The sequence below is a fragment of the Chiloscyllium punctatum genome, chromosome 17 (assembly GCF_047496795.1).
Source record: "Chiloscyllium punctatum isolate Juve2018m chromosome 17, sChiPun1.3, whole genome shotgun sequence".
In the NCBI taxonomy this organism is placed as follows: Eukaryota; Metazoa; Chordata; class Chondrichthyes; order Orectolobiformes; family Hemiscylliidae; genus Chiloscyllium; species Chiloscyllium punctatum.
This window is the reverse complement of record NC_092755.1, coordinates 94,497,279-94,517,153: the sequence shown is the minus strand read 5'-3', so window position 1 is coordinate 94,517,153 and position 19,875 is coordinate 94,497,279. Positions and strand designations below refer to the sequence as shown.

At 39.6% G+C, this 19,875-nt stretch overlaps 1 protein-coding gene across 2 annotated transcripts in view; it reads left to right on the top strand.

The window, feature by feature from the left end:
- LOC140488149 (probable E3 ubiquitin-protein ligase HECTD4) overlaps window positions 1-19,875 on the top strand; it is a 291,859-nt gene that overhangs the window by 98,168 nt on the left and 173,816 nt on the right. For both annotated transcript variants that reach the window (XM_072587982.1, XM_072587981.1), the window contains exons 11-16: window positions 1,499-1,639; window positions 2,559-2,791; window positions 4,160-4,305; window positions 14,539-14,609; window positions 16,832-16,937; window positions 19,127-19,247. In XM_072587982.1, the coding sequence (XP_072444083.1) occupies window positions 1,499-1,639; window positions 2,559-2,791; window positions 4,160-4,305; window positions 14,539-14,609; window positions 16,832-16,937; window positions 19,127-19,247 (818 nt within the window). The remainder of the gene's footprint in view (window positions 1-1,498; window positions 1,640-2,558; window positions 2,792-4,159; window positions 4,306-14,538; window positions 14,610-16,831; window positions 16,938-19,126; window positions 19,248-19,875) is intronic.

Sequence of the window (19,875 nt, the reverse complement as noted above, 5' to 3'; positions counted from 1 at the left end):
TGTCACTCCTAGGAACTTGACACACTCAACCCTCTTCACCTCATTTCTGTTGATGTAGATTGGGGGGGGGGGGGGTTCTTTTTTTCTGTGAAATAAATGATCAGTTCTTTTGTTTTGCTGATATAGAGAGACAAATTGATATCATTGCACCATGGCACAAAGCACTCTATCTCCTTCCTGTATTCTGACTAATCATTATTTGATATCTGGCCTACAACTGTAGTGTCGTCAGCAAATTTGTAAATGGCGTTCTTATGAAATTTGACTACTCAGTCGAGAGTGTACAGGCAGTACAGTAGGGAGATGAGTATGCATTCTTGCAGGATGGCAGTATTGAGGATTATTGTGGAGGCGATACTGTTTGCTGTCTTCACTGATTCGGTCTGTGGGTCAGGAAGCTGAATATCTAGTTTGAGGGCAGAACTGAGACCAAGGTGTCGGAGTTTTGAGACTAGTCTGGAAGGGATTATGGTAATGAAGCAGGAGCCTGATATAGATGTCCTTTTATCCAGTTGTTCCAGGGATGAGTGTACGGCCAGGCAAATGGCATCCGCTGTGGGCCTGTTTCACCAGTTGCAAATTGCAGGGATTGAGGCAGTCTAGGAGGCGAGAGTTGATGTGAGCTATGACTAACCTCGAAGCAATTTGCTGCAGTGAAAAACATTCATCTTTCTTAGCTCTGATGCCAGTTGTCTCAAGTCTATCCTCTAAATTAGAGTGGAAACTGTTTCTTCTTATCTACTTTACAAAGATCACTTTATAGTTTGAGCATCCTTTTAACCTGTTCTGAGGAGTACAGTCCCTTATTCACTAGTCTCACTGTATTACTGAACTCCCATGAACTTCCTCATCCCTGGCACTATTTTAGTAAATCCACGAAACAAAGTCTCCAATATCTTCTCATTCTCATCAAAACTGTGGTAGCCAGAATTGGATGCCAAATATGAATTGTAGCCTCTTCCATAATTCATAAAAAACAGATCAAATATCAGTATTTACTTAACTAATTTAAAAGGAAACAAAGCATAATTTCTCATCATCTTCTGATTTAGATCAAAGGTTGGTAGAAGGTTTACTTCTCTGATGTAATCAAACTGCATACTTAAGGTATATTGGACTTTCTTGAAGCTCAGCATCAGAAAGGAAAGATAGCTGTGCGCTGCACTGAAGGCAAGTTCTGATGCAGATATCAATAGGTCAATGTTGCATATGACCAATTAACCACAGCAGTATTAGTGAAAGTCTGGAATCTGACCACCACTTCATTTTCGTAGTAAGAGAACTTTTAGGCCTGGATTTGGGAGAAAACAAGCTGTACTCCTTTGTTAGATAATGACAGAAAATTCTGGTTAGAATTGTTATAGTGGACTTGATTGTTATTGTTTCATAAAGGAGTGCCTCCCCTTTGCTTTTCTTAACTAGTAGTGATGCACCTTCTAAAATGTAGGCTTTTATCATATTGGTTGGTTGCATCTTAATAATTAATTTTCTGTACTAGGAGCCTGCTATGATGCCATGAATAATATGATTTGGACGTGTTCTAGTGACTACATGGATCAGTGGTGTAACCCTGGTAACCAAGCCTTCCATCACATCTGTCAACGACTAGGTGTTAGCCACATCATCCCTGAACCAAAAGGTTAGTGCAGTCTGACTTGTATATTAATTAACGCTACTGGCATACCTTATTTAATTTGCGTGGCCTTATTTTTTGTACTTATTGCACTCCCTTCCTTCCCTCCCTCCAATCTTTTGACTTATCTTTTCTTGGAAGATATTAAGTTATATTGTGTGTGGTTTCATAGAGCAATGGCAGAATTATAGAGTTTCTCAAGACTATTCTTCATTTACTTATCTAAACAGTAGAATTTAGAGATCAATACCCATATTATTTTTTGTTTAGTTTCTGGCAAGGATCACCAATAATAATTGGAAATGGAAAGCTCATTGCTGCTCCTCTTCCCCACAACCCACAAAATCACAAGTGGCAAAAGCAATACAATCTCTGACCCAAATTCTATCTATGATCAGTTAACTCAGTACACTGAAGTGATTGTAAAGCAGCAGTATTACCTTCGAGTTCTGCATCTGTTCTGTTCCACCATCTTTGTGCTTTCCTCTTGGATCATCTGAATCTATCAAATCACTTGGACATAGATGTGCATGTATCTGTGCACAAGTCTCAGGTGTAGCGTTTGCAAAACTGCCTGAATAAATAACAGTTTTTGCTTTGTCATATGTGAACTATGTTTAGTGCCGTGGTCAAGTTAAGTTGAGGGAAAGAATAGACTGGCTTCTAATGCAGCACAATATATTGAAGGAGTTTGACATTTGGTGACCTCTAATAGGGCCATAAAATATAAAAGTGCCTTTTATGTTGGCTTATTGTTGATCACTCAAAATTGTTGGTTGGATGCTAGCAGCAATATCTGAAGAAAGATAATACCCAAATAATGCAGAATTGATAATGTGTAACAAATTGTAGTTTCAAATTAACGTATTAAGAGATTATAAATCATTGCTTTTCAATTCCTGTTGTCTATGTTCTGTGTTTTTAGATGAATCTGTGTCAACCAGTAATGTAATTAACCAACTTCTGCATCATGTGGGAGCAATGTGCATTCATCAGCTCAATTTGCTGACTGCTAGTGCTAATTTACCGATCTCAAACTTCCTGGGAAAGCAACACCCCATTGAAGCTCAGCACCTGAGTAGTATCTGTGACATAATGGAGAAGGCCATGGCAAACAAAGATGCCTGTATTATTCGCTGTATTCTTATTGTTTTTCAGGTATAGTACATCATTGCATTTTCACTTTGATGTTTGTTATCTACAAACTTCAGTCTTTCACACTCTAGTTCAAAGATTTACCTTTAGGTGCATTTAAGCAACTGCTGGACATCCAGTGAGTTGAGGGGCGCATAGTTTAAGTTATTATGTTTTATATTAGGTGTAAAGCTTGGCACAACATCATTGGCCAAAGGGCCTGTTCTGTGCTGGACTTTTCTATGTTCTGTGTTCTAAGTGTGATACTTCGAATGTTTAACTATACAAGGCTGCATGAAGAAATGAAAACATTCTGCACTGTTTTAACTTGACTGCAGATTTTGGCTTTCCTATTGAGAATCACTTATTGAAGCAATGTGCTGAAGTACTGGTTAGATCTGGATGGCTAATTTACTCAGTTAAATGTTCTGTAGTTCTCATCGGGAATGAGGCTAAGCATCATGAAGTAGATGCCCTTGTTTTATCTGCACCTTTCTACATTATCTAATAGACAGAAACATCTTGTCCTTTCCCACATCACTGAGCTCCTCCTTACCACGTTTCTGCTTTCTATATCTTGATATTCTTCCTGAACTCCAAATAGGAATTGGGAAAGTCAAAACTGAATTAGTTTGAGACATCTTGTTATATTAAAGGCTGTAGACAAATCCAAGTTGCTTTAGTTATTTTGCTAAAGAAAAATAGGCCATTGCTTTCTATGTTGTACTTTTGGTTTTTTTTTTGGCTAAGGCAATCAACAAAAAATGTAAGACTATAAGACAGAAGGATTAGGCTATTTAGCCTATCCAGTCTGCTCTAACATTCAATGAGATCGTAGTTGATCTGATAAACTTCAGATGTAATATCAAGCAATGTTTAAATACTGACTTGCGTTGCCATAGCATTCAGAGCAATGGGAAATGGAATGTTTGTTCAGCAGCATGGGCATTGAGGGCCAAGTAGCATCTGTGTGCTGTAAGCATTCAAATCTATTGATGTGGAGCAAAAGTGGAGTTGAGATACAAATCAGCAGTGATACAATTGAATGATAGAATGGGCTGGAGATGTTGAAATTTTCTGAAACTGGCCCCATGTGAAAGGAAATACATTATAGTGCCTCCACTTTCAGCAGAGTCTAATTACAGTATGTTGGTAATTTTCTTTAAAGATGTGAACAAAGGAATTTAAATTAGGAAAAATATTGGGAATTACGTACAGATAGATAAAACTGTATAACTTTTTAAAAAGTATGATATTGCTCATATATGGAGAGGAGAAAGGAAGTGTTACAGTATGTTTTTAAACTAAAATTTGGGGCTTCTATGTTCAAAAAAATCCATAACTAGTGGGCTAATCTGAGTACTGTATAATTGTGCTTTTTTTTATATATAGGTAATATTCAAGTTTTTCTTCAACCCGCAAACAGAGCGAAACCGCGAGATTGTACAACGATCTGAGGTACTGCTCTGGCAGCTTTTAAAAACTCCTGTTGATGAAATTGGTGAAGAGATTCAGAGGGAGGTGTGTTTGGCTATTAGGTCAGTGATTAATGCTGCAAGGTATTATTTTAAAATCGTTTGCCTTAAAATATGATTTAATGTTTTCAATGATCCTGCTAGTGCTTAATTTAATGTTGAAAGTGAGAAGGTAATACACTAAACCTGAGTTTTGTATACCTGTTCAAATTTCGTAAATGAGCTTTGCACTTGTAAGAGCGCAAGTTTTAATTTTGGTAATTGGGAAGTGCAGCTGATTTGGTGAGGTGCTATTGCCATAACATCTATCAAGTTAGTCAAGATACAACACTTAATCTCTAATTGTGAATTATTTTGATTGCTGTGAGCCCTTGAGGCTAAAAATAAATATAGGTTGAAGAATGTTAAATAATTTAAAAGAACTGTTCGATTTAACTGTTTTCAAATGGAATGCTGGTCGAAATATAAAAATTGACATCAGACCTTTTGGTTTCAGGGGAGGAAAAATGCTTGTTTCTATTCCCAGTGGTTGCTAAGTAATTAAAAAAGCACACGAGAGAAGATTGCATGCACCTGTGCAATCCAGTCTAGCAAAGCTCCGAGTTGAGAGATGCTATTACATACCTCTGGGGTAGGTGAGCCTTGAATCCAAACCTCCTGAATCAGAGGTAGCAACATGACCACTGCATAATAGGAGCCCCATGTCTTTTATGTAAGCGTGGAGTGCACTTGTACAGTGGTAGTGTCCCTACCTGTAAACCAGGAGGCATGGGTTCAAGTTCATTGTGTCCCAGAGGTGTGTAATAACATCTCTCAGCAGGTAAATTAGGAAAATATACATAAAGAGCATTCCCTTTCCAAAGATCTACAACAAAGAACAACACAGGAACAGGCCCTTCAGCCGTCTAAGCTTGCACCAACCCATTTTGCCCTTTCGGACTAAATCTCTCTTCACTTAGAGGATCTGTATCTCTTATTCCCTGCCTGAATCCTTCTACCACCACCTCTAGCAATGCTTTCCAGGCACTCGACATCCTTTGTGCATCTCTATTAAACATTCTTCCTCACCTTGAACCTGTGTCCCTACGTAATATATCCTCCCACTCTGGGGCGGGGGGAAAAGCCTCATACTTTCCACTTTATTCATGCCATTCACAATTTTATAAAATTATATCAGATTGCCCCTCAACCTCCTGCATTCCAGTGAAAACAAACCCAGTTTATCCAACCTTTCTTCGTAGCTAAAATTTACCCACACCAGGCAACATCTTGGTGAATCTTTTTCTGTACACTCTCAAAGCGTCCACATCCTTCTGGTAATGTGGTGACCAGAACTGTTCGTAATATTCCAAGTGTGACCTAACTAAAGTTCTACAAAGCTGCTATATAACTTGGCTATTGTTTATACACAATGCCCCTTCCAATGAAGGCAAGCATGCCACATTACTACCTTATCTACTTGAGCTGCCACCTTCAGTGATCTGTAGACCTGCACACCCAAATTCCTCTGCATATCAATACTCTTTAAGGCTTCTGTCAATCACCATACAATTTCCACCTATACTTGATCTTCCAAAATGCATCCCTTCACATCTGAACAGATTAAACTCCATCTGCCATTTTTCTGCCCATGCCTCCAACTGATTTATGTCCTGCTGTATCCTCTGACAGTCCTCCTCACTATCTGCAACCCCATCACTCTTTATATCATCTGCAAACTTACTAATTAGACCAGCTGCATTTTCCTCCAAATCATTTATGTAGATCACAAACAGCAGAGGTCCCAGCACAGATCCCTGTGGAACATGACTCGTCACAATGCTCTCTTCCGAAAATCATCCTTCCACTGCTACTTTCTGTCCCCTGTGACTAAGCTAGTTCTGTATCCATCTTGCCAGCTCACCTCTGATACCATGTGACTTCACGTTTTTGTACTAATCTGCCATGAGGGACCTTATCACAGTCTTTACTAAAGTCCATGTAGAAAACATCAACCACTTTTCCCACATCAAGCATCTTCGTCATCTCAAAAAACTTGATGAAGTTAGTGAGGCACAACATTCCCTAACCAAAACCATGCTGTCTGTTGCTAATAAGTTCATTTGCTTTTAAATGCCTATACATCTTGTCCCTGAGAATCTGTTCCAATAATCTCCCCACCATCAACTTGAAAGTCACAGGCCTGTAATTCCCAGGATTATTCATGTTACCCTTCTTGAACAATGGGACAATATTAGCTATTCTCCAGTCCTCTGGGACCTCACCTGTAGCCAAAGAAAATACAAAAATATCTGTCAGTGCTCCATCAATTTATTCTCTTAACTCCCGAATATTCATAGATAGATCCTAACAGGACCTGGGGACTCATCTACCTTAATACTTTGTAAGACGCACAACATCTCTTCCTTTTTGCTAGCAACTTGGCTTAGAAACTCCACTCCTTTCCTGAAATCATCCTCCAGTTCCTTCTCTTCGGTGAGTACTGATACACAGTATTCATTTAGGACCTCACCTACCTCTTCTGGCTTCACGCACAGATTCTGTCCTTTGTTCTTGAGTGAGCCAACCTTTTCCCTGGCTACCCTCTTTGCTTTTTATATATGTATAAATGTATATATGTAGGGATTCTCCTTAATCCTGTTTGCTAACAACTTTTCATGATCCCATTTGTCCCTTCTAATTTCTTAGTTTAAGTTCTTTCCTACTTTCCTTCTATGCTTCAAGGGCTTTGTCAGTTCCCATTTTCCTGGATTTTACGTATGCTTTTTTTCTTTTTAACCAAGGCCATAACATTCCTGGTCATCCAAGGGTCAAGTAACTTGCCATATCTATCCTTCATTCTTGCAGGAACTATTATCAACTGTCATTTGAAATATTCCCACAAGTCTGATGTGGATTTGACTCCAACCAGCTGCCTCCAATCAACATTCTCCAGTTCCTGCCTAATATTGTCGTAGTTCACCTTCTCCAGTTTAATGCCTTCACCCAAGTACTGCTGTTATCCCTATCCACGATTACTTTAAAACTCACGGTTTTGTGGTCGCTACTCCTGAAATGCTCCCCCACTGAAACTTCACTCACCTGGCTAGGTCCATTTTTAACACCAGGTTGAGTATAACCCCCTTCCCTCCTTATGTACTGTCAGAAAGCCCTCTTGAATTTTCCCTCATCTAAGCCCATAGCGTGAAGTGAGTCCCTGTCAATATGGGGGAAGCCTTGTGACACTATCAATATAATAGGATTGGCTCTGAGGTGAGAAACTGAGGACCTGTTCGTACTGAAAGCACAATTCCAAATGTGAGAGTCCATGTCTTAACAAAAGGAAGCAGAGGAATAAAATAAGTATGGTTCAGGAGAAACTGATGGTTAAATGCACAGCAAGCCAGTTGAGTGCCTTAACTTTTTGCAAAAAACCAATAAATTGATTTTTAAAAATATAATTGTCAGTCTTTTTTTTTGCTGATCCACTGAGAGAAAATAGTTTTATTATTTTGTGGGATATGGACATCACTAGCAAGGTCAGCATTTGTTGTCCATTCCCAACTGCCCCTGAATGGAATGGCTTAATCGGCATGTTTTAGAGGGCAGTTAAAAGTTAACTCCATTACTGCGACTCTTGACTGGGTAAGAATGGCAGACTTCCTTCCCTAAAGGCAATAGTAACAAGATGGGCCTTTAAGATAAATGAATTTTGAGGTCACCGTTATTGAGACTAGCTTTGAATTCCATATTACTTTTGTTAATTGAATTTAAATTTCATCTGCTTTGGTGGTTTTAATTTCATGTCCTGAGTGTTAGCCTTGGTTTCTGGATTATGAGACTTGTTGCAGAATTACCAGTAAACTGCAGTTTACCTCCAGTTCAACCACTAGGTGTCATTTACTTTTGTGTTTTCTTGAACTGTTACAGTCAGTGTGAGGAAATATTCTAGCAATATTGTTAGGTACAAAGTTCTAGGATTTCAATGCAAGGAATGAACAATCAGATTCAAATTAAGATGTATGGGATTGGAGAAGAACTTGGAGCTGGTAATGTTCCCATGCACCTGCTGCTCTTGCCCTGCTAGACAGGAGAGGTCACATAGTGCTGCAGTTTATAGTTTTGTGAAATTTTGCCCTTTAAACTGTATAATATATTATTCTGCTTAACAAGAAGCTGTCAATTAATATTAGTGGGATATCACTAACTGCTTTCAGTGACCATTCTTTTCACACTGGACTCTATTCTGGGAGAATCATTCTGCAAAATAATGTTAGTTGAGTGTTGTCATTTTTTTTTCATGTGAAATCTTCTGGGCTATGAGAGGCATAAATCAAAAGAACAGCTTGTACAAGAATCAGATGGTATTTCTTGGTCCTTTAATTTCCAGCGATTCAACATCTTGATACCGTTGGGGGTGGTAATTGTTTAAAATTTGTTTTTGTAATGAAGCCCTGTTGAGGCAAAAAGGCTGAACTGAAATAAAAATAGATTTTTGATTAATAAAATCACAGCAAGGGATTGAAGCCAAACTTTGTCTTAATAACATTGCAGTTGAATCTAATTTTATGCCTTCACAATATATACTTACAATGGGCCCTCTTGCGGCACAGAGGTAGTGACCCTATCTCTGAGCCAGAAAGCCTGAGCTCAAGTCCCACCTGCTCCAGAGGTATGTAGTAATATCTCTGACCAGGTTGATTAGAAAAATAGATTAATATTTTTTTTTAAATCATTTGCATACTGCCCAATTAGGTCACTGGACAGCTATGTGTTATCTGTGATCTGGATGAAGGGACTAAATGTATGCTGGCTAAATTTGCCAGTGACATCAAGATGGTATGAAAGTAAGTGAAGAGACAGAGTCTCCAAAAGCGTATAGATACTGGGCAAAAGTTTGTCAGTTGGCGTATGATATAGAAAAAATGTAATTTGTCTGCTTCAGGAAAAGTAGATAAGCGGTATGTGACATAAATCAAGGGATCCATATGTCCTAGTATGTAAATCACCAAAAGTTGGGGAAAGGTTGTAATTACTTTAGAAACAGTTCAGAGAAGGTTCACTTGAATCATTCCTGGGATGAAGAACATATTTTATCAAGAAAGATGAACCTTTTACACCATTGGTCTTTATAAGATCAAGAGGTAATCTTACTGAAACGTTATCAAGTCCTCTAGGGATCTTATCTTTCTAGATCCACATTCTATGTTTTCTCTTTTTGGGGGAGAAATCAGAACGTGGAGTTGAAACCACAATCTGATCATCCATAATCTTATGGAATGGCAGCGCAGGCTTGAAGGGCCAAGTGGCTTGTGCTTTTTAGTGCTATGCTCCTCTGGATTGGGAGTCCTAGCCAGTTTTGTTCCTCCCACTGACCAATTGTGCTGTAGTTAACTGTAGTGCTTAAGTTTCTGCCTTCTCTGCATGATTGGAGTTCACACTTAAGATCAAACTGTGTAGTTTTGTGTCAGAACCAGTTGAGCAGAATGGATTTATGAATTCTAATACCAAATTTGTTTAGGTGTCTGATCTTGTAATCATTTTCTTTTTCGCATCTTGACATAAACAAATGCATCTTTTTCATGCTTTGCCTGGTTTTATCATTAAATGTTGCAACATTGCAATATTGATTGGAACCTCCTTTGAGCAGATGGTTTGGAAGGAGCTGTTTTTGTAACGTGTGTTCGTGAGGGTTTCCTAACTCAGTACGTTGACAGGCCGACGAGGGGAGAGGCCATTTTGGATTTGGTGCTCGGCAATGAGCCGGGGCAGGTGTCAGATCTTGCGGTGGGAGAGCATTTTGGGGATAGTGACCACAACTGCCTCACATTCTACACAGCTATCAAAAAGGAGAGAAGCAGGCACGATGGGAGAATATTTAATTGGGGAAAAGGAAACTCTGATTCTTTCAGACATGTGTTGGGAAGCATGGACTGGGAGAAATTGTTCCATGGAAAGGGCACTATAGATATGTGGAGACTGTTTAAGGAACAGTTGTTGTAAGTGATGCACAAAGGTGTTCCTCTGAGACAGGCAAGAAGTGGTAAGATAAAGGAACCTCAGATGACGAGAGCAGAGGAGCTTCTCATCAAAAGCCGCTCTCGTCAAAAGAAAGAAGGCAGCTTACGTAAGGTGGAGGAAGCAAGAGTCTTGCTCAGCTCTAGAGGATTACAGGCAGGCGAGGAAGGAGCTCAAAAATGGTCTGAGGAGAGCCAGGAGGGGGCACAAAAAAGGCTTGGCAGGAAGGATTAGGGAGAATGGAGCTGAAAATGTTTTGCTGGAAAAGCGCAGCAGGTCAGGCAGCATCCAAGGAGCAGGAGAATCGACATTTCGGGCATGAGCCCTTCTTCAAGAATGAGGAAAGTGTGCCCAGCAGGCTAAGATAAAAGGTAGGGAGGAGGGACTTGGGGGAGGGGCGTTGGAAATGCGATAGGTGGAAGGAGGTCAAGGTGAGGGTGATAGGCCAGAGTGGGGGTGGGGGGGGGGGGGCGGAGAGGTCAGGAAGAAGATTGCAGGTTAGGAAGGTGGTGCTGAGTTTGAAGGATTTGACTGACATAAGGTGGGGGTAGGGGAAATTAGGAAACTGGAGAAATCTGAGTTCATCCCTTATGGTTGGAGGGTTCCTAGGCGGAAGATGAGGCGCTCTTCCTCCAACCATCGTGTTGCTATGATTTGGCGATGGAGGAGTCCAAGGACCTGCATGTCCTTGGTGGAGTGGGAGGGGGGAGTTGAAGTGTTGAGCCACGGGGTGGTTGGGTTGGTTGGTTGATTTGATTAGGGAGAATCCAAAGGCATTTTACACTTATGTGAAGAATAAGAGAATGATCAAAGAGAAAGATCAGGGATAGCATAGGGAACTTGTGTATAGAGTCTGAGGAGGTAGGGGAAGCCCTAAATGAGTATTTTGCTTCTGTCTTTACGAAAGAAAAGGACCTTGTAGTGAATGAAACCATTTGAGGAGCAGGTAAGCATACTGGAACAGATAGAGATTGAGGAAGTTGATGTGTTGAAAATTTTGACAAACATTAAGATTGACAAGTCTCCAGGGCTAGACCAAATTTGTCCTCTGCTACTTTGGGAAGCCAGAAATGTGATTGCTTCGCCACTTGCGATGATCTTTGCATCCTCGCTCTCCACCGGAGTTGTACTGGAGGGAGGCAAATGTAATTCCTCTCCTCAAGAAAGGAAATAGGGAAATCCACGGCAATTACAGACCAGCCGGTCTCACGTCTGTCATCTGCAAGGTATTAGAAAGGATTCTGAGGGATAGGATTTGTGACCATCTGGAAGAGCATGGCTTGATTAAAGCTAGTCAGCATGGCTTTGTGAGGGGCAGGTCATGCCTCCCAAATCTTATTGAGTTCGTTGAGGATGTTACTAGACAAGTTGCTGAGGGTCGAACGGTGGATGTTGTGTATATGGACTTCAGTAAGGCATTTGATAAGGTTCCCCATGGTAGGCTCATTCAGAAGGTCAGGACGAATGGGATACAGGGACATTTAGCTGTCTGGATACAGAATTGGCTGGTCGACAGAAGACAGCGAGTGGTAGTGGAAGGAAAATATTCTGCCTGGAAGTCAGTGGTGAGTGGTGATTCACAGGGCTCTTCTTGGGCCTCTATTCTTTGTAATTTTTATTAATGACTTGAATGAGGAGATTGAAGGATGGGTTGGCAAGTTTGCAGACGACACAAAGGTTGGAGGTGTCGTTGACAGTATAGAAGGCTGTTGTAGGCTGCAGTGTGATATTGACAGGATGCCGAGATGGGCTGCGAGGTGGCAGATTGAGTTCAAATTGGATTGAGAGGTGATGCATTTTGGAAGGTCGAACTTGAAAGTTGAGTACAGGATTCTTGGCAGTGTGGAGGAACAGCGGGATCTTGGTGTGCAGGTACATAGATCCCTTAAAATTGCCACCCAGATGGACAGGGTTGTTAAGAAAGCATATGGTGTTTTGGCTTTCATTAACAGGGGGATTGAGTTTAAGAGTCATGAGATCTTGTTGTAGCTCTATAAAACTTTGGTTAGACCGCACTTGGAATACTGCGTTCAGCTCTAGTCGCCCTATTATAGGAAAGATGTGGATGCTTTGCAGAGGGTTCAGAGGAGGTTTACCAGGATGCTGCCTGGAATGGAGGGCTTATCTTATGAGGAGAGGTTGACTGAGCTCGGACTTTTTTCATTGGAAAAAAAGAAGGAAGAGAGGGGACCTAATTGAGGTTTCCAAGATAATGAGAGGCATAGATAGAGATGATATCCAGAAACTTTTCCCAAGGGCAGAAATTGTTAACACGAGGGTCATAGTTTTAAGCTGTTTGGTGGAAAGTATAGAGGGGATGTCAGAGGCGGGTTCTTTATGCAGAGAGTTGTGAGAGCATGGAATGCGTTGCCAGCAGCAGTTGTGGAAGCGAGGTCATTGGAGATATTTAAGAGACAGCTGGACGTGCATATGGTCACAGAAATTTGAGAGTTCGTACATTAGGTTTACCTCACATGAGGATAAATGATCGGCACAATATCATAGGCTGAAGGGCCTGTTCTGTGCTGTACTGTTCTATGTTGTATAGCTGCACATCTCATCATGAATGTTATTGACATTTGTCTGAAATGCATCTCTAAAATTAGAGAATGCCGTTTTGTGTATTTAGGACTATAAAAGCCTTCAGACTAGTACTTTCTCTGCCTACCATTTGGCTGACTTTATTTCTGTGCAGCAGTTATTATTTCCTCCCACCTGCTGAGAAGAGCAGTAGAATAGAAACTTGTGGTCAACTCTAGCATTGTTCTGGCAAAATCTACTCTGCAACCCACCATTTGAAGTCAGGCTATGCCAAAGAAGTCCTAGATTCATAAGTCATCCTGGAATTATATGTATTACTTGTTGCGATCATTTCACTTTCTAGCAATACTGTACGTCTAAAGACATCTTATGGCTCTAAGTCTTCATGACCACTTAATGAGTTCTGTTACAGAGATCAGTTTACCTCTCAGATATGGAAAAGGTGCAGGCAATTAACCTCCCCCTACTTCTTTGGTCTGTCTGGTGACTCTGATCTTTATACCACCTCAAAACACCTCAGCATTTACCTACTTGCTGAACATATCTTTAGTTATCATATATGGCTGGATCAAATTCTCAAAATATCTCGTCAGAAAATAAAAATCTAAGATATTAAATCTATCCTCATAGGCAAACAAACTTCTGGCAATTAATTATCTTTGCTTTTTTAATCTCCTTTACAGTCATAATATATTTCCTGAGCTGGGAGGGCCAGAATTCAAAGTTGTGCTTTAAGTGAGGTTGGACCAATGCCTTTTATAACCGTTCTTGTTGTCATTCTAATTTTATAGTGAATTGTTTAGGCAATAAAGTTAAGGAACTTCTTTCCTCTACTAATGAACTTTCATAATGATTTGGAATAAAAGAGATAATTCACTGGTTATGTTGCTTTTACTATACTTGTTTTCTCAACCCATCTGATGTAAATACTTAAAATAACTTTTTATTTATACTCAATTTTGTCTTTATTTTAATATAATATATTCTGCACCCCTTTTTCCTTAAATACATGCTCCTTATATTTGCTTTCTGGGGTATGCTATGTTTCCAAGTTTTTGGACTGACCATGTGAGTGCCTGTTAGAATCCAACACTTGCATAGCATGAGTTCAGTTTCCTTTCGCTTCCCTCTTTTGCTCGTTTAGATAATCTCCACTCAGTGCCCCTTCAGTCACCACGGGAAAATCCATGTCTGTCCTTTGTCCTGTGATAGCACTACTTATGTGAAGAATTTTAATTTTAACTTGATACTCAGAACAAAAGGAAGTTTGGTAAACGGGACAGTTGAGTGCAGTAGTGTTTGTTGACATTGATTTTAAGTATGAGTTACCTTGCAATTTAAGAGAAAAGTTGTTTCACTACTAAAAAGATAAAAGGAAGGCTGGTATTATTACCTTGGGATATCCCAAAAGCTTTACAACGACTTGTTTGCTTACAAAGTATTGTCACTATAATGTACAAAACATAGCCAGTTTCGGTGAAATTCCACATGCAGAATGTGTTCTTGGTTTTTCATGATGGTTAAGATACGTGTACTGACCAGGGCACCAACTCTTTTTAAAGTAAGAAAGTAGTGCGATGGAGCTGAGAGAATAGAAGTCTTGGTTTAATGTCTCACTGAGAAGTGTCAGAACTGCACTGAAGTGTTGGTTCAGGTTTTATATTGAAGAACCTGAACCTGAGACCTTCCTGACTTGCAGTTGAGAATGACACTGTTAAACCACAGCTAACCCAAATATATACTTTTCTTTACTTATAGCTCAGGACTTAATACACTATATCTTGGAGAGCAAGAACTGAACAATCTACTGAAATTAGTATTAACAGAAGGTAAGTGATTAATCTTTCTGTAAAATAATTACCAGATGTACCTTGAGATTGTTTAGAATGAAATGCATATAACATTTTTCATAATAATTCATATCTTGATATTGGTGTTTAAGTTTTATTTTCAGACCTTACATTCCCATTTTCCCATTCTTCTTTGAAATGCACTGTGTTCCATTGAGTGGACCAATAGAAAAATAGTTCTCTGGTCTTTTCTTCTTTTAAGTAGCTAATAGATTGCTAGTAGTTTGTATCATCTATTAGCTGCTAGAACAGCTTCGGGTGATTGACATCTCTTCACATGTTCCATGGTAAGAATGGTGGCTACTGGGTGGCTTTTGCAAAAATGTGTTGATAATGGGAACACTCCTGTGTGAAAATACAGCAATCCACATTGCTGTTCTTTCTTTTTAAAGTGGCTTTTGTTTTCAACTTCTAAACCACCTTGACACTTTTTTGACATTGAAGGTATGTAAATTGTTGGATTAGCTGATAAGCAAGCAATGATCATAAATTGATTAAATGAAAATTTCTTTGTGGTTGTATTATACATCCTGTGCATTTAAAATTGCACTTACCTAAGGACCAGGCTAGCTCACTGAGTCAAATATTCACTTCTGGTACCAGTGTTAAAGGGAATTTGTATTGCAGACGTTTCGTCCCTGTCTAGGTGACATCCTCAGTGCTTGGGAGCCTCCTGTGAAGCCCTTCTGTGATCTTTCCTCTGGCATTTGAAGTGGTTTGAATCTGCTGCTTCCGGTTGTCAGTTCCAGCTGTACATTGCAGTGGTCGGTATACTGGGTCTAGATCAATGTGCTTAGTGATTGAATCTGTGGATGAGTGCCATGCCTCTAGGAATTCCCTGGCTGTTCTCTGTTTGGCTTGTCCTATAATAGTAGTGTTGTCCCAGTCGAATTCCTGTTGCTTGCCATCTGCGTGTGTGGCTACTAAGGATAGCTGGTCATGTCGTTTCGTGGCTAGTTGGTGTTCATGGATGCGGATCGTTAGCTGTCTTCCTGTTTGTCCTATGTAGTGTTTTGTGCAGTCCTTGCATGGGATTTTGTACACTACGTTGGTTTTGCTCATGCTGGTTATCGGGTCCTTCGTTCTGGTGAGTTGTTGTCTGAGAGTGGCTGTTGGTTTGTGTGCTGTTATGAATCCTAGTGGTCGCAGTAGTCTGGCTGTCAGTTCGGAAATGCTCTTGATGTATGATAGTGTGGTTAGTCCTTTGGGTTGCGGCATGTCCTCGTTCCGTTGTCTTTCCCTTAGGCATCTGTTGATGAAATTGCGGGCGTATCCGTTTTTGGCGAATACATTGTATAGGTGTTCTTTTTCCTCTTTTTTTGTAGTTCTGGTGTACTGCAGTGTATTGTGGCTTTTTTGAATAGTGTCTTGATGCAACTTCTTTTGTGTGTGTTGGGGTGGTTGCTTTCGTAGTTTAGGACTTGGTTTGTGTGTGTGGCTTTCCTGCATGGCACTCATCCACAGATTCAATCAATAAGCACATCGATCTGGACCCAATATACTGACCACTGCAACGGACAGCTGGAACTGGCAACCGGAAGCAGCAGATTCAAACCACTACAAATGCTGGAGGAAAGATCACAGAAGCGCTTCACAGGAGGCTACCAAGCACTGAGGATGTCACCTCGACGGGGGACGAAACATCTGCAACATAAATTCCCAGCTCGGCAAACAGAACCACAACAACGAGCACTGAGCTACAAATCTTCTCACAAACTTTGAACCAGTGTTAAAGTTTAGCTTCGACAAGGATGAAAACCTCTGAGGTAAGATTATTTCTAGTGAAGGCAAACAGAACAAAAAAAAAGCCTTACTTTGGCATAACTTAATTTAATTGGGCTTTTTATCTTCTATTATAGAACGAGTTTAAAACTAATAATCAACATTGCACTTGTTGACAGTGGACTGAAGAATTACACAAATGATTGTGAGTTGTATTGCTCGAGACATTGAAGCAAGTTCTCACTTCAGTAATTTGGCAATGAAAGGAACTTGATGAGAGGGTTAGAAATAATGTTTACCTCCTATAATTAATATCAACATATCATGCAAGTAGAGGGATAGCACTGATGTTTATGTCTCTTGATGCACAGGTCACCTCCTTTTAATAAAGTTTTTTTATTTGGTGGCCCGAGGTTAAATAATGGCTTATTTAAGTTTTTTGTTTGAAGTGGTTGATCTTAAACAATTCTTTGTTGCAGGACAGAGAAACAGTGGTCTTTGTCAGTTACGAGATATTATCTTGGTTAATCTGGCTGAACAGCTGCAGAACAATCGATTTGGGAGTGAAGATGATGATCACTACAGGTACAATCGTTAGGCTATATTTGCTTGCTGACATTTTTTCCACTAATGAAGATATTTGGGTAAACTGACGACCTATTATAACCTAGGGATTTATAATGTAACATGCACAATTAAGAGTTATACTTCAATTTTAGGGGTAGCCGTGCTTTGCATGTTGATCAACATAAGTGGATGCAGAGATAGTCCTAATCTAGATTTCAGTGTACAACTTGAAGAATTAAGAATGTAAAAAATTGTTATTACTGACTCACAACCTTCTCTTGCACATTCTCCAGACTTTGGAGCAGAAAAATTGTTGCCATTTATGTCTTAAATGTAGATGGGCTATTGGTACTCAACAAGCTCAAAGGACAAATGTCTTTACGTGAGAATTATGCTGAAAAACCTTACAAGAGGATCTCATAATCCAAATTTTCCGACTTTGCTGGCTATGATGGGCTACATAATTAAGAGTAATAATTACAGGGAAATAAGGGAAGAGTGAGATTTCAAATTAGGTTTAAAAAGTATTGAATTCAGCATTTAGAGTTCGATATACAGCACAAAAACAGACCCTGCCCTTTGGCCCAACACATCCATGCTGACCAGATATCATAAATTAATCTAGTCCCATTTGTGTCAGCATTTGGCCCATATCCCTCTGAACCCTTCCTATTCACATACCCATTCAGATGCCTTTTAAATGTTGTAATTGCACCAGCCTCCACCACTTATGTCTGGTGCACTAATATTATTAAAATACTTGAAAAGACCATAAGACATGGTAGAGTTAGGCTATTCAGGTGTTGAATCTGCTCCACCATTCAGTGAGATCATGTCAGATTTTATAATGTTTAACTAGTTTTCAGGTTTATCCCTATAATCTTCAGTTCACCAACTGATTTAAAACAAAAATCTGTCTATCTTTGGTAAGACCATCAGACACTGGTGCAGAAGTAAGACCGTCTGCTCAACAAGTCTACGTGGGCATCCCATTATTCAGAATTTATGTCAGAATCATGGCCACCTATATCTCTCTCCCCACGCACACCCCTATACACATTATTCAAGCACATGGCGATAACATACTGATTAGAGCAGAGGTGGATCACTTGTCCCCTTGAGCATACTCCACCATTTAGTGAGACCGTGGCTGATCTGTTTGTGTTTTGACTCCACATAGCCAACTACCTAACCTTAGATTCTTGTTAGGCAAAGGAATCAATCTAACTCCACCCTAAAAATACTCAATAACCACACCGTTACCCCTTCTAAGGGAAAGTTCCAAAATGTCTAAATCCTTTGCCAGAGATATGATTTCTCCTCATCTCTGTCCTAAAAGTGCAACCCTTAATTATAAAACTGTCTCTCCTGTTTCTGGATGTACCCAGCACAGGAAGCACCCTTTACTCATTGAAGCCAACATTTCTACATGTGAAAAGTGAGAGATCCCCATGTGCAAGTGCAAGTTTTCCACATTTCTGACCCTTTCTACTATTCCCTATGATGAAATCCAAGCACTAACTCTATTTAAATGATTGACTCGAAAGAATTAGTAAAAATGAACCATGCCTTTTGTAATCAAGAGATTTTAAAGAGCTGAAGTTTGAAGTTACTTGGAGAAAATCCTCCAAGGTAACTGTTACAACCAATACCTTTTTAGCAGAGCAACAATAATTCTTCTCCTGATTCATACACTGATAGCTTTGCTGAATTGGCTAGTAACAATATTAAATTTTGTAATGACCATTTTACAGCATTACATTAAATGATATGATGACCTGAACACATCCCATGTTTATACGATAACCGGTAGGCTAAAGTCTTCTAACCACTTCGTAGCCCTATCTTAAAGTGAAACTGATATTGTACTATAGTATCCATTGCATTGTGTCTAGTTAGTACATGGGTTGCAGGTTTTGATGTTCATCCCAATTTTAGTTTTGTTAGCCTTTGCCTGCATTTTACAAAGTTTTGTTTACACTTACAGCAAGTTGATATTTATCTTTGATTGTGGTAACCAGTAGCTGTAGTCTTATCAAACTCTGATGTTCCTATACCATTGAAAGCCTAAGTGGAAGAGTGACCATTAAAACATTCTAACTGTTGGAGTCAGTTTTGTTGAAGTAATGGACAGTAGTTTGGAGGCCACATCTTCAATATGCCCAATGCATTTGTCTCATGTCCATCCTGGTTGCTGTTTCCCTCAGGCTGAATGATGAACTACTGCACTATATCCTGAAGATTGTGGTACAGGACTCCTGCATTCTCATCACAAAGTGCCAAACAGTTTCTAAAGAAGAATTTCTCAGGCTTCTTGCTACAGTGCCAGTGAGTGATTAAACATAAACAGTGTTAAGGTGTCCATTGAATGTGCCAGTACTGTTAACATAGAAATACTGAGACAATCCTAACCAATATCCTTTATGAAGCTGTTAGCTTAATGTGCTTTTATTCTATCTTCACTAGTTGGATGATCTATTATGTAATAAGCTCTCACTTCAGTGAAGTTGTACCATTTCTGAACAGCAGAACACTGGCTTAACAATTTTGATCGTTTCTGTAGCTTTCCTATGCGATCCTATTGTCTGGCAGAAGACAAAGGCTTTATGTGGAGATAATTGTGGCAGTGGAAAGAAAATGTAATACAAAATAAATATTGTGTTCTCTTGGTTTGGGTGGTTGTGTCAGTGCAGTTGGGGGAGTGATGCTAGTTTTACATGGCTACCTTAAACGTAAGTGCTATGGCTAATTATACTGTAATGTTAGACCTCATGGATGTCTCAGCTCCAGAGCATGATGATGAGCGTCAAAATGCAACTTGCGACTCTTTAGCATTAAGAGATCAAAAAAATAGCAAAACAAACCTTTTTTGTGTAAGGGGTGAGAATGCAAAAATGGGATAAATAATGTCAACCTAGTAATTTGATCTTTATAAGCAAAATTAAGGTCACATGAA